The sequence below is a fragment of the Adiantum capillus-veneris genome, chromosome 24 (assembly GCF_014529385.1).
Source record: "Adiantum capillus-veneris isolate H3 chromosome 24, ASM1452938v2, whole genome shotgun sequence".
NCBI lineage: Eukaryota > Viridiplantae > Streptophyta > Polypodiopsida > Polypodiales > Pteridaceae > Adiantum > Adiantum capillus-veneris.
In genome coordinates this window covers 46,340,904-46,356,128 of record NC_140954.1, presented here as the reverse complement: position 1 = coordinate 46,356,128, position 15,225 = coordinate 46,340,904, and the positions used below count along the sequence as shown (strand labels likewise).

Below are 15,225 nucleotides of genomic sequence, written 5' to 3'. Positions count from 1 at the left end.
CTCTTGTTGATTTTGTATAGATCTTTTAAGATAGGTGTTTCCATTATGCTGGCAGGCTGTTGATGCTGAGGTCGTTGATGGGCATGGGAAATTGCGTCAGGTGCATTGTGATCTGGCGCATGGAAGTAAAGGCTATCGACTAGATTTTTATTTCGATACTGACGAACAAGGTAATCTCAAGTGTGAAATACCCTTGGACTTATCATTATGTGTTCTTTCTTGGAAGGAGTCTTACACCATCTCACAAAGTCATCTGAGAATATTTCTATGGCAGGTGGTGTAACAGCGGATGAATGGAAGATGGAGCGCCACCATTTGCAACTCTGGTTTGGCGTTCAAAATTTCTTGGTGAACTACCAACCCAGAGTTTAGTTCAACTGCTACTGGTGTCTTATTTCAGTTTTTGATAGAGCATCATTTCTTTGTTCCTTGTCAAATGAATCCTTTCTGTGTTTAGCTACTTTGGGTCATAATAATCACTTCAGTTCTAGTTGTAATCGAGAGAACCTAGAGATCTAGAAGAAGACTGTCTTGCACAGATAAGTATCAATTGCATGCTTTTGATGTAAATCAGAGTAGCTAAAGTGAAGAATCAAGTAGTGGGAATGGTCTTAATAGCTATCATTTTGTTGTTTGGGTATTCATTCAAACTTGTTGGCATTAGGTTGTTTTTTTAATAATAAAACAGTTCTTCAAAGGCATAAAAATTGGTGGAAGTATACAGGTACTTGCGCCCCTAAGCATGAGTGGAGTCATACTGGATGCACCAGAAGCCACATTGTTGCTAAGTGGAGTATCAATTGCCTTATCAAATTGTGGAAGGTATGCTGGATGCTTTACTGCTGTCTGGAGTGTGCTCCATCCATGTGTTGGCTTTATCTTGTGCAAAAAGAGTGGGATGTATTTTTTGCAGTAGGGTTATTAAGTCTTATTTTGTCTTCCGGTTGGTCTAGAAGGGGCGTCTAAACTTAATATTAGGTCCTAGAAATGGTTCCTAGTCCATTAACTAAGGGATGTTGTGTTTTTCTGTCGATTTTGGCGTAATGCATACACATGCAGATAAATCTGCAGATTTCTCCTTTCTTCATCAGTTTAGGAAGTTGGTCTTTATGGTGTCCCCTTTGGCATGTTGATGCTTATTGGTTATTCCTAGTGCCAATGTGGTAGCAAATAAGTAGTGAAGGTGTTGCTTCTAGGCTTAGGGTTTTAATGTTGACAAATCTATTTGACAAGCCGGCAGTACCATATGCTTTATCAAAGTAATGGTGCATTAGATGTGATTGTTGAGTAAGAGGATGGGTTTTTGGGGTTCATAAGGTTTGGCCAATGGGCAAAAACATGCTCAAGGCGTGGAGCTTGGTCCATAACCACAAATTGTTTTTTGTGTTGGGGGGGGGGGGGGGGGGGGGGGGGGGGGGGGGGTGAGGTGAAGGTCCTTAAACCGTTACATATTTTTAGGGCAGAAGGAACGTACAAGACCCCATAAGAGTAGGACAGCTGAACAAAGGTGTTGTATAAATGGATGAAAGAGCAATAATATGATGCTGCACTCACTACAATAATTCTCCGAATGGAGAGGTAATTAACACTAGTTCTGCAATAACTCACTAAGAGTCTTGTTTTCTAGCAACTTGTCATAATTATCTTGTGAAGCTAGGAACTAGATTTATAGGTCATGGTCATACCTTAGGTCAGTTATTAGGTGAAGAACATGGTCAAATATATATTTTTGCCAAAATTAATACCATTTTATATTATGGTAATGTACGGGCACGACAACCACCTGCAAGCAAACACGGCACGTGTAGAGTGTCTATATGGCGGGGAGGGAGTTCTAGAGAGAGGAAGAGAGATTGTTGGGAAAAAAAAGAGAGAGAGAGAGAGAGAGAGAGAGAGAGAGAGAGAGAGAGAGAGAGAGAGAGAGAGAGAGAGAGAGATGATGAAATGAAATGATATATTAACGTCTTCAAAAGCCTATGAGACCAAGGTGTTACAACATAGTGAATCTGATACCATGTCCAGAATAAAAAAGAATTGAAACAAAAAAATACAACTACTACAAACTCGGATTGTATGGATGTGCCAGCTAATACAAAAGGTGCCCAGTACAATGTGTAGGACAATGAGAGAAGGGGGAGGAAGATATGGTAGAGATCCATCCTTATCTGCACTTTGGACGTCGAGAAAGTATAGCTCGAATCCTTTGCTGTAGTCTCCGTCGATACTGTGTAGCTCCTCTTCTCAATCGCGGTCGTCTAGATCTCCCTAGTTCCAATGCTCGGTCTATGAGAATGCTAGTAGTGTAGTATGAGTGCGGGCAAAGCTCTGCAATGGTGGCTGCTCCTCTGGGTGTCCAATATCTAGTATAAAAAAATCTGTAATCTGTGTCTGGGATTGTCTCTCTCCAGCTCTCCTCAATAAAGTGTCTCTATGCCTGTGTAACTCAAGTATACAATCCAAGACATCTCTGATCCTCATAACTCATGACCCTAGATAGAGGCCCAAAACTCTCTTTGAATAGACAATGAAATGGCCTCGTATCTCATAGTACACTGTGCAATGGCATATGTAATGTAACTTTGTCTTTGGCTCTAGCTGACATAAACAACATATCCTGCTATCAGCTGGTATCCCTCTGAATCTGCCAGTCTCAATCTCGAGCTGATGTGAGGATGTGCGTATCTGGCCAATGGCACAACGCAAAACCCTAATTCTAGAAACCCAAAGAAGAACAAGTAATAGAAGAAGAAGTCCTACCAACTTATGGGGACCCCGTCCGATGGGGGTCCAAGTGACATAAAGGCATTAAAAATAAAGCAGAACACTAGCAACCTAGCATTTTTCATCAAGGATAGCCCAGCGTTTAGCAGACAGCAGATCAAGCCTGGCGTTAGCAGATTTCCACAGGATCCATAGCATTTTTGTAGCACATCAGATAAGCCGTAGCAGATCAGATGTGGCACCTGTACGGACGTTCCGGAATTCGCGGTGGATTTTTAGGGAAATCCCGAAATTTTAGGAAAGTGATTTTTTGGGGTCAGCTTTTCATATTTGATGCTTTTCGGCTTTGGGCCTTTAAATATGAGCCTTGGGAGCCCTCTCTGGCACTCTTCAGCGCGCAGATTGCAGAGGAGGTGCTCCCCGACTGTTGTACTTTGCGAATCAGCAATAATATAAAGAAATACCCAAAGGGGCGCCAAGTTTTGGGGCCAATACTCTCTGGGGTGAAATTCCGCCACTTCGTGTCACGTGTCGTCTGTCTCTCTCTCTCAGTTCAGTTGTTATTGAACAGTTGTTCAATAACAACTGTTATTGAAGTGCTAAAAGTCTGTTCAGTCTGTTCTTTTCTATTGGCACGTGGTGCCCGTCTTGTGACAGTGGTATTAGAGCATCAAGCGTGTGCTTTTTTGAAAGCATACCGGTCCTACAAAAGAGCAGATAGAGCTATTGGAATTTTACCGGACTTATTAGCCACTCCCACCCTTACTGCATCGCGCATCAGGCCCGCTCCCGTCTTCACCGCTCATGTCTTATAGGGCATAAGCCAATTAAGATCACTTGCAAGAGAAGGATCCAGATTTGTTTCAAGTCACTGTTTTTCTCAAAAGTAGTGCCATGCAGATGTTGATGTCTACAGCTACCAAGCAACATACTCCAAGTACTTGGCAAGCTTTCAAGAAAAAAAAAAAATTGCCCGAAGTTATATGGTTTCTGATATCTTCCTTCGGAGTGCAACTTCTGGCAGAGTGGGGTATCGTGAAATGCTTGCCGTGGAAACCCTAACAGTTTATAACTTGAAATTTCTCGACATCTCTCAGTAGATGTCTCTTCACGAGCTGATGACCTTGGAGGTCCGATGTGACTGATATATCTTGGGACTACCATCGCCACCAACGAAAACACTGTTTGTCCAAGAGCCGATGGACCATGCTGCGCTCGGCTACGACCTCATGGAAGGAACCTAACCCTAATTTTTGGCGTAGGTTTTAAGATGGAAAGTCAGCCGACTTTTCGAGCTCAAATGATGTCGAGATTGCTTTTTAAGTTTGAGTTCTGTTTCGTCTTGTTTGGTGATCCTGTTTGGAATTTGTTTGAAATGGATGGTATCTGTTTTGAACCTGTTTTGGTGCCGATTTGAATTGTTTGACTCTCGTTTGATACTGGTTTCAATGATTGGTGATTTTACTCCCGGGTGGAGAAGTAAGAAATACTGTTTTGGTATTGTTTGAACCTCGGAACGACGCAGGCCGATGCCTGGGGAGCGTTTCGTTGTATGTTTGAAAACCTCGGAACGACGCAGGCCAATGCTTGGGGAGTGTTTCGTTGTATGCCAGAAAACCTCCGAACGATGCAGGTCGATGCCTGGGGAGCGTATGGTTGTATGCTTGAACCTCGGAGCGACGCAGACTGCGGTCTGGGGAGTGTTTGGTTGTAAAGTCCTCTGAGCTCATGGCCCGGACCTTTTTAGGTTATTTGCGGGGGGAGTGACGAGGTAGTTGTTGAGTAGCTTCAAACTGCAGACCGTTTGTCTCGGGGGAGTGCTCAGCGGCGCTGTTTGTTGTGTCATGTAACATGCATATGTAAGCATTTGTGTTGCATTGTGATGTGTCAACTACAGATGATGTGGCTGCCCGAGAGCATAAACCCTAACCCTAATTTTTGCCAAAAACCGTAACTGTTGAAACCCTAATTTTGGAAACCCTAACCCTAAAATCTGCAATCCCTAATTCTAGAAACTCAAAGAAGAACAAGTAACAGAAGAAGAAGTCCTACCAACTTATGGGGACCTCGTCCGATGGGGGCCCAAGTGACATAAAGGCATTAAAAATAAAGCAGAACACGCTCAAAAGACTTTGCACATCAAAATATGATGATGTGGCACCTGTACGGACGTTCCGGAATTCGCGGCGGATTTTTAGGGAAATCCCAAAATTTTAGGAAAGTAATTTTTTGGGGTCAGCTTTTCATATTTGAGGCTTTGGGCCTTTAAATATGAGCCTTGAGGGCCCTCTCTGGCACTCTTCAACACGCAGATTCCAGAGGAGGTGCTCCCCGACTGTTGTACTGGCACTCTTCAGCGCGCAGATTGCAGAGGAGGTGCTCCCCGACTGATGTACTTTGCGAATCAGCAATAATATAAAGAAATACAGAAAGGGGCGCCAAGGTTTGGGGCCAATACTCTCTAGGGTGGAATTCCGCCACTCTGTGTCACATGTCGTCTCTCTCTCTCTCTCAGTTCAGTTGTTATTGAACAATTGTTATTGAAGTGCTAAAAGTCTGTTTAGTCTGTTCTTTTCTATTGGCACGTGGTGCCCGTCTTGTGTCAGGCTGCCACTATCGAATCTCATCCAAGGAGCCACCCTCCTTGGAATGAGGTAGATCAAGCCCTCACTCATGCTGTCAGGCATCTCTCCTGTGAGCAAGATGTATTGAAAAGCGCTGCACAGATCTGAGCCAAGCAAGTCCCAGTACTCTAAGAAAAAACTGGGAGTCAAACCATCCTCATTGGGACAACTACCATATTATCGGTGGCTCATTCGAAAATTTGCAGAGATAACTTCTCCTTTGCATTTACTCACTCAGAATGCGGTTTCTTTCACTTGGGGACAAACACAGATAACCGTTTTTCAGACCCTCAAGGACAAGTTGACTACAGGACCAATGTTGGCCTTCTCATACTTGCAAAAGGCATTCGAAGGTTACTGTGATGCTTGTGGTCGCAGTCTGGGAGTAATTTTGATGCAAGAAGGCAATGTCATTGCTTACGAGAGTAGGATGTTTTCACGTCTTGAGTTGGTTGCACAGATTTACGAGAAAGAGCTATTGGCAGTTATCCATGCTCTTATGCAGTGGCGACATATCTACTCGGAGCTGATTTTGCCGTCTTCACAGATCATCAGAGTTTATGCTACTTCTTGTCGCAGAAGCAACTCAAAAAAGCAGATGCGGTGGGCTAACATCTTGTCACAGTTCCACTTCCAGATAGTCCATGTTCAGGGACAAAAGAACTTAAGTGGCAAATGCATTGTCTCAAAAGCCCTTGGTTCTGGCTATTTCGGCGATACACCATGGAAGCTTCGAGGATAGGGTAGATTAGTACGTCACAGATCCTATACGAGAGATTTGGATACTGCTTTTGCCAAGGTTCGCGAGGCTCTTGAGAAGTCTCAAGCACGGTATACGAAGGCAGCTGATAAACATCAATGCGACTTGCAGTTGAAGGAAGATGATTGGGTGCTCTTACGATTTGAGAAGGCACACCTCAGGAAAAGAAAAGGAAAGGAGCGGCTTTTTCCAAAGCTAAGTATGAGATATTATGGCCCTTTTCAAATTCAAGAGAAGATAATTGATGTATCCTTTAGGCTGAAGTTGCCAGATACTTGGAAGATTCACAATGCTTTTCATGTGAGTCTCTTGAAACCTTTTAAAGGTGCCAGGCGACAAGGAGCATGAGGAGCAACCTAAAGTAGAATAGAGTGAGGAGATACTCGTTCCTTAACAGATATTGCCTCACAAGGAAAGGAAAAAGAAAGGTAAAGTGATACGGTGGTTCTTAGTGAAATTCAAGAACTATCCGACATTCGATGCGAAGTGGATGGAGAAGGATGACCTAGCAGATACTCCTAAGATATTGGAACTTTACCTTGAGGCTTTCGGTCTAGCTGCGTCTATTCCGAGAGATCCGCAGATCAACACGGCTGAATCTGGTGTAAACAGGATTGCACAAGAGGGGAGTTATTCCGCTCCTTCGTCACAGATTACCCATATGGAATAAAGTCATTGATTTCCCTTTGGATTTCAGGGATATTGATGTGCTGATAGTATTCTGCTTTATGACTTTATGAATAAAGTATTTTGAAATGGAAATTCCCGAAAATAATTGAGTTATGTGTGCTCACTCATGTGATTGTGTTTGAGTGCAGGTTTGAAAGACGAAATGACTGCAGCATTTTGGTCTTGAGATCCTATAGACATGATCGAAATAAGAATTAGTTAATCCGACATCAGTGAGGTACGGTGTGGATCTAGATGCGATTGCTAAATACGTTGCCAAGAGATCATGGTCCTAGGTCTCCATGATTTTATGTGATTTGATTTGAATGTGATTTGATGTTCAGTGACTGTCGTCTTTGTGCAAGTACTGGATTTGTGTCGTTTAGTGCGTTAGTACTTAGAGTCAGTGTCTACTAAGTTATAAGAATTAGTTAATCCGACATCAGTGAGGTACGGTGTGGATCTAGATGCGATTGCTAAATACGTTGCCGAGAGATCATGGTCCTAGATCTCCATGATTTTATGTGATTTGATTTGAATGTGATTTGATGTTCAGTGACTGTCGTCTTTGTGCAAGTACTGGATTTGTGTCATTTAGTGCGTCAGTACTTAGAGTCAGTGTCTACTAAGCTGGTTTATGGCGTATGTCTGATTTTGCAAGCGTAATCGAGGACGATTACAATTCTTTCAAGAGGGGGGTATATCACAAAATGATGACGTGGCATGGCCATATGGACAATCTCGAAAGATAAAAATTGACTTTTAAAGTTGTCCCAACTTATTGTTCCTTTCCGACGGGGCCCAAGGGACACAAGGCTATTACAAATAAGCCAAAAAATGAAATCGTGCAGGAAGTGTTGACATGGCAGCTGTACGGATTTCCGCGATTTGCGTTGGCAGCTTTTGGAGCGCTAATTTTTGGGACAAGATGCTTTCGAGTTTGCAGCTTTTCATGTACTGCTTTTGAGAGGCCATGAGCCTTTAAATATGTACCTAGGGCCTCTCTTCCACTCAGATTTCCTGACGAGCACTGAGCAAAGAGGATCCTCGGACTTTGTAACTTTGCTCAAGTATTAATATAAAAATAAATATTGAAGGGGTGCCAGACTTTGGGGCCAGTACCTATGGGTACGGAACTACGTTGGGTAGTGTCGACTCTATTGAATTGTGATAAAGTTTGTGAAGTATTTTTTAGTAAATTCTCGTGTCGTACCAGATTCTCGACTTGGGTTGTCCAAGTCTGCTACAGATCCTGTATTGTATCTTGGTAGCCCTTGGTCTGGAGTTGAGGATGCAGCCAACCAATGTGTAGATGATAGATTGTGAGTACATGGGTTTGGTTGAGCTTTGAGTCTATTGTCTATTGTGTTCTTGGCTCTCAAGTCTAGTCTATCAGTGTTGTTATGTATTGCATTCTTAGTTCAATATCTTGCTATGGTCTCTGTGGTTCTTCTCTAAGTGAGATTACTTGTGCATTGAGGAGCACCCACACTATTGAGCACCAGCATGACACTTTTTCTTATGCAGGTGCCCCCATTTTTGGCACACCCAGGGGGCCCTCAGCTGAAATCTCATTATTTTTGGCCCTTTGCTTGCCATACATAGCTACTACTTGCCAAACTGAATTTTGGTCGACCTAAGGCAACGGCCTACTACAAGGTCGACTGGTTAGTCCAGGGGTGTCTTTCTAGTCTTTGGTAGTCTACTTCCTAGTCCTGGTCCACTTCCTAGTCCAGGGGTGACTGCCTAGTCCTGGGTGGTCTACTTCCTGGTCTTGGTCAACTTACTAGTCTAGGGTGGTCTACTTCCTCATCCAGGGACTACTTGGTCAAGTAGTTCTACTTGGCCAAGCTGGTCTCTCTCTCCAATTGTCATTACTTCATCAGCCCATCTATGAACCATTCGTAGCAAACAAACTAGGCCCATTAAGGAGTCCCCTCCAGCGAAGGCACCAACTCGTTATCCCACCTGAAAGTCCTCCTCCACCTCTCCCACGCCCCCATCCATCGTATGGCCACGACAGTGGCGGATGACCTCACTTTCATCTTTGCAAGAGTTAATATCAAGTTCCCTATCTGCAGAGAACTGTCCACAGAAGATGCAGATGACCATGGGATAAGGTTGGACCGTACGTACGTACGGACTGGATCCATATAGTACGGATTCAATCCGTACATTTTTTTTTCTCTTAAGTTCCATTGCTATTATTGAAATGTGGTATTGTGTCTAGTAATCTAAATGTCACAGCGAAACCCTCACTCAAGCCAGAGAGGTTCATGCCCTGTCTTCATCTGTGGAGATGAGTGGATGGACTCTCCTCCTGACAATCTCAGAGCTCGCTTTTGCCAACAAGATGGGATAGTTGATGTCTTTCTTGTTTTTGTTGCTTTCTTTGTTGTTGTCCTGTCACAGTACTCTTCTTATGGGGAGCAGGAGTAGGAAAAGGCTCTGGCACGTGAGACCTCCACTTGAACCATCTTGTCAACGAAATTGGAAATATATCAGGGAATTGGCTTTTCTTTTAGATAGGGTGTAGCTCCTCAAATTTGGGAGATCTGTTTCTTAAGATTCAGATCAGGAAATTGTTATTTCCTCAGATAGGGGGTAGTCCATTAGACAGGGCGTAGTCCCTTGGACTCCAGAGCTGAGACTCTCCAGAATAGATTATGGCATCGTTACGCCCTCAGATGGGATTTAACTCCTCAGGTAGGACACAGTCCCTCAGATCCAAGAGCTGAGACTGTCCATAACAATTAGGGTATTGAGACTTTCTCAAAATAGAGCTTAGTCCCATAGATTTGAGAGGTTTGTGTCTTTGGACAGTTCTTGCCATCCAAGAGCCGACCCCCTATCACATATGCCGACTTGTGGTATATATTTACTTCAAATGAAACAACGTTGGAATGCATGTACATCAACCTCATAGAGTGCGTCCTAGATACAAGGTCCTCAGGTACAAGCTACAAGACACAAAATAAAGGTATGGGCTGCTTATGTAGATGCAAAACATTAGCTCACAAAAGGAAGCCCAAAATAACCCCTCTCAAAAATCAGGCCTACGTGTGTGTGTACTGACCTTCCAAAGCATTTGGCAGCACTACATTCATAAATTCAGGGCCACATCATCACAGAACCATGTCATCATCACCTGGAGACAAGTGAACATGTGTGCTTTAAATCCACTTGTTTTGAGAGCGGAAGACTCAGTCGTCCCCTGAGGTTGCCAAGGTGGTTTCGGGGGTTGCCTTGGGGCTAAGGCCATCAAGCCTTTCACAAGCTTGAGCCACTTGCCTTGTTTGGAAGAAGACAAAAGATTGATCTTGTAGATCAACTTGTAGTTGAAGCTAGGTGCCCTTGAGCACTGTGAGCTATATATCCTTTTGAAGTGCAACGTTTGTCTTCTACGGGAACTGGGAGAGGAGTATGGGGCCGGGTGGGCACTTTCCCAGGTAAACCAAGACCTTCTCAGTTGTGATTGCAGTGGGTGCATAGTCTATTTGGAGAGGAGCTTTCAGGCTACCTCTTCCAAGAGCAAGAGATGGGTTGTTTCTCTTGAGTCCAAAGGTCTCACTTTCAGCCTATTCCCAGTGGATATGGATGGGTAATGGTTTTCGATCCACCGAGTGGCTTTAGTAAATCCTACACCGTTTTTCCAACAGCCGGCAACCAACTAAGAAATACAGATAAGGAAAGTGCTTTTCAGTGGGCAGTAGAGAAAATTTTATTTTAATGTTTAGTGATGTTCTGGGTGAGGCGCCCTACAAGATTTTGTGTGTAATTTTTTGTCATAAGCTGATGCACCTAATTTGTATTTAGTATAAAGGAAATAATTTGTTCGTTTGTATATTTATACTCTTTCTGTGCTATCAAGAAAATGCTCAACAGTTCAGCCCAGGTGTCTTGTTCACTGTGGTATAAGCTAGTGCCCAATGTGTTACATTAGTCATACTAAGTATTGTGTTCTTATGCAGTATTTGGCCTGCATTTGTTCCTGTGCATGACCCTACCCGCAAAGCATACAAAGGTATTCAAGGCATGAGAGGGCCCTATTGCCGGAGTTTTGAAGCAGACCGCATTGGAAGCCAGGTGCCTGTAAAGCTGATGCATCTGGAAGGACTCTATGAACTCTTCATCTCAAAGCTGGTCAGTAAAACAATTGCCTTGAAACGATTCACAAGGATAAAATGGAGGAGTTTACTGTCCTTATCGCTATAGATGTGGAGTAATGGGAAACTCATTGCAAACTTTTTCAGGCATTCTCTCTACCTGATTCGGCCCCCGAGTACGATGGTAAAATCAGATCCACAGTGCGGTTAACTTATCGTACACCCATGCCAGGATTTGAAGTTGTCTCCATGGAGGATAATCTTTCACCATCAGTAAAGCCTGTAGAGAACTTTGATGATGATCCTGCTTCAAAAGTGCCATGGGATGACGAGTATCCTTGGGCTCAATGGTACACTGTTGATGATCCCATCAAAGGTTTGATTTGTGTGGAACATGCATGATGTCTCCATATTTGCATAACTTGTTTTACACTTTCATTTTAACATGGTGACCATAATTCTATTTTGGCTACTTTTGATACCAAGTGATGTTAATGAAAATTTCAAGCATTTCACCTGCTGTAAAATTCTTGAGTACGCTAGGGCCTTACGAAATTGTTTTCTTTTGTCGATTAGAGATTCATTCTTACAAATTCAGTAGACTGAGACAGCAATGTCCATGGGTTTTATGATGCTTGTAGTCCAATTGAAGAGAATGACTTCTAAACTCCTTTGGAAAAAAAGAGCTTGTAGCAAACTCCAACATCCAGAATAAACGTAATCAACTGAACAAAGAAAGTGGGATGCATGTGCAAAACCTTCCATACGTTGAAAGATAAAAGGGGTTCCTGAGACCTCCTCAATGAACATCAAAACAGGCAGACAATAAAATCCCATGCATCAAACCAAGTATGGCAGGAGTGCATGCAGTGGATTGGGAAAGGAGCAAATCACGACCTGCAGCCCACACAGTCCAGAACAGCCTGAACTTGATAAAAACCAGTGAAAAACTCGTCATAGCACTGATCCTTCCCAATGCTAGCAGATTGAGAGACCTACTAGGGCATTAGCAATAACCAAGAAGATGAATGCTGGTAGCTCTCATCTGCATCTAACACATTTGTATCTCAAGCCTAAAATGGACAAGGTGTGGATCCTTAACGGCCAATTGGAGGATCTCAGATGGTAAGTGGTGGATCTAGGGTGGAGTAGTATTGGCTATGTCACTCCAGGTCCGTCCAGGAGGCTGCCGATGCGCAGATGTATCCTTAGACCAACTTTTGAAGTAGGAGGGTGAGTCGAAGGAGGGGTGAGCTATCTTTTGCCCGCAACAAATGAAAGCTCTGTTGTGTTAGATGAAGAAATGAAATGAAATGAAATGTTATATTAAACGTCTTCAAAAGGCCAAAATGGCCTATGAGACCAAACTGATACAATCTTGGTGGATCGAATCCAATGTCTGGGTACAAAAATAAAAATGAAGTGAAGTAAAGTGAAAGACTAAAATCATCATCATCATCATCATCAATGCCCGAGGATGCCCAGCATCGGGCGTTGTCCGAGAAAGTACTGCATGGGTCGTTGAAGAGCTTCGTCAATGTCTGCCTCTATAAATAGTTGTACTGGGCGTTTCCCATGTCGTGCTAGAATAGTCCCGATCCTCTGATGGAGCCTTTGTCGATGTCGTGGTCGCCCCCGTAGACGTGGGCGCCCGAGCTCAATGGCTCTATCAACTGATATACCTCCAGTATAAGTGGGCTCTGAAGCATGCTCATCTGGCTGCTGAGTCCTTGCTCTAAAGAAGTCAGTACAAATACTAGAGCAAGGACAAATCTCTATAGAATGCCATCTTCGTGGGGCCCAACTCTTGTACCGGCTGTATCCATGTGCTTCTGGTATCTAGTTGAATCAAATCCAGTCTAGTGGTCTCTGTTCGTGTGAGAGAAATGAAATGAAATGAAATGATATATTAACGTCTACAAGAGGCCAAAATGACCTATGAGACCAACTGATTACAATGATGAGTCTAGTACCAAGTCTGGGTACAAACAAGAAAACTACAAACAAAGAACTGATAGGAGTGCTACCGACTCCTATGGGTGGCTGGTAGGCTGAGCAATGGTATCATGCCATAAAGGTACAAAGTGGGGATAAGTGTCACCATGATACAATATAGCAGTAGCATGAAGCCTATCCCGATCGACATTCTGGGTGTCGTGCTAGAATCCTGTGGATCCTCTGCCGTAATCTCCGCCGGTGCTGCGTGGCTCCCCTCCTCAGTCGCGGTCGTCTCGATCTCCCTAACTCTATAGCTCGATCAATGAGAGTACCGCTGATGTGTGTATGGGTGGGAACCGAGCTCTCTGGTGGTGGTGTCCCCTCTGACTCTGTGGTACTCAGACTGAAGAAATCTGAGATGCGTCTCTGGGACTGTCTCTGTCTTTGCCCATTCAATAGAGCGTCTCTATGTCTCTGAATCTCAAGTAGGAATAATCTGAGACATCTTTGATCCTGATATCTCATGACTCTGTCTAACGAGTCAAAACCATCTCTGAATAGACAATGAAAGCGTCCCCGTATCTCATAGTAGACTGTGCAGCGACATATGTAGTGAAACTCTGTCTCTGGCTCTGCATGGCATAACTGACATATCCTACTGTCTGCTGGTATGCCTCTGAATCTACCTGTCTCAATCCCAAGCTGGTGTGAAGATGTGCGAATCTGGCCAATAGCACATCGTAACCTATGAGATAGATGTGTGTCCATGTAACTGGGCCGTGTGACAAATCCGTCTGTCGTGAGTTGAAGAAGATGTTCTCTATAGAAAACCCTCTTCGTACCCAACTCCCGTGATGGTTCTATCCATGTCCTCTTGCTATCAAGCTGGATAAGATCCTGCCTAATGAGTCTAGTAGTCTCCATCCGTGTAAGAGCCAAGGATGGTGCATCAAGAGAATACTGGAAAGGGGGCAGCCTGTCCATGCTGAAACCATGCCTCTGAAACCATGAGTTCATCTGTGCATACCAACATGATGTATCTCCCTGTAATGCCAGCTGTCTGGATGACTCGAGAGCAAGCCTGGCATACCTGTCCCTGGTGGTGTCCCATAAGCTGTGTACAAATGATACTGATCTGGTGAGTGCCTCAACCTCCATAGGTGGGGCAGCCAGCTCCGCTCGTATGATGTCATGTGGGACTGAGGCCTTGGCTCTAATCAGCCTAGAAATCATAGATATAAGGGGTCTCTCCATATTAGTCCATCCAGCACTGTCAATAGACGGTCCCCAAACCTGAACCGCGTAGTGCATAACTGAAGCGACCAAAGTATCGAAAAGCCAGAGCTTTGTTCGAGGTTCCTGGAACTGAACTTGCGAGCAAATCCTCTCTAAACCACCTAGGGCTGCATAGGCACGAGTCAATCTAGTGTCTGCTGCTACTTTCAGTGTGAACCTCGGTCCACTAAAGACCACCCCAAGATATGTGTATGCATCAGTGTACTCCATACTGTCCTGTCCATATGTGAAAGTAGGTGCTGATCTCCTAACCCACTGTGGCGTGGTATTAAATACCATGACCTTGGTTTTACCAAGGTTGACAGACAATCCACTATCCTCTGCAAAACTATGCAATGCGTCTAAATGTCTCTGCATACCCTCTGGCGATTCTGATATCAACACGATATCGTCAGCATACAATAAAAGAGGGATCCATGTCCCTGCAAGCTGAGCACCTCTATCACCTCCTCTGTCAATATAATCAGAGACCCCATCAACATACATACCAAATAAAGTAGAGGACAGTGGGCATCCCTGTTTCACTCCGATGGTGGAGTGAACTATGTCGGATATCCCCTTTGATGTGCGTACATGACCCATCACTGAACTGTACAATGCCATGATCCCCCACATCAGCTCTGTGGGTACCCCCAATTCCATAAGCCGGTTCATCAATCTGGCCCTCGGCACTGTGTCAAAGGCTTTGCGAAAATCCACAAAGCTGCAGTATATCCGTCTACCATGTGCTCGACCCTCCTCAATGATAGCTCTGAGTGTAAAGACATGATCTAGTGTGGAGAAACCCCTTCTGAAACCAGCCTGCCCAGGTGCTCGTATGCCCATAATCTCTGCCCAACTGCTCAGCCTATGCTCGAGGATGGATGCATATAACCGTGCCAAGTAGTACTGGAATGGAGGCAGTCTATCCATGCTGAAGCCATGTCATTGAATCAGATGGTAAAAATTTTGTCTTTTCAAGCCTTAGGATAATAAGTGCGCTTGTTATCTTAGTGCTTAATTTCGCAAGTTTTTCCTACTTTTTCACTTCCCATAGTTATAACAAGGTGTTTTAAGACCTATCAATTAGTTTTAACAATTTTTGCTCTGTTTTACGTATTCTTAGTCCCAA

The 15,225-nt window shown here is 43.9% G+C and overlaps 1 protein-coding gene across 3 annotated transcripts in view; it reads left to right on the top strand.

The window, feature by feature from the left end:
- Window positions 1-15,225, top strand: part of LOC147426311 (Rab3 GTPase-activating protein catalytic protein) — a 161,017-nt gene that overhangs the window by 28,242 nt on the left and 117,550 nt on the right. For all 3 annotated transcript variants that reach the window (XM_086499136.1, XM_086499135.1, XM_086499137.1), the window contains exons 4-8: window positions 56-170; window positions 275-348; window positions 725-822; window positions 10,746-10,917; window positions 11,028-11,256. In XM_086499136.1, the coding sequence (XP_086355262.1) occupies window positions 56-170; window positions 275-348; window positions 725-822; window positions 10,746-10,917; window positions 11,028-11,256 (688 nt within the window). The remainder of the gene's footprint in view (window positions 1-55; window positions 171-274; window positions 349-724; window positions 823-10,745; window positions 10,918-11,027; window positions 11,257-15,225) is intronic.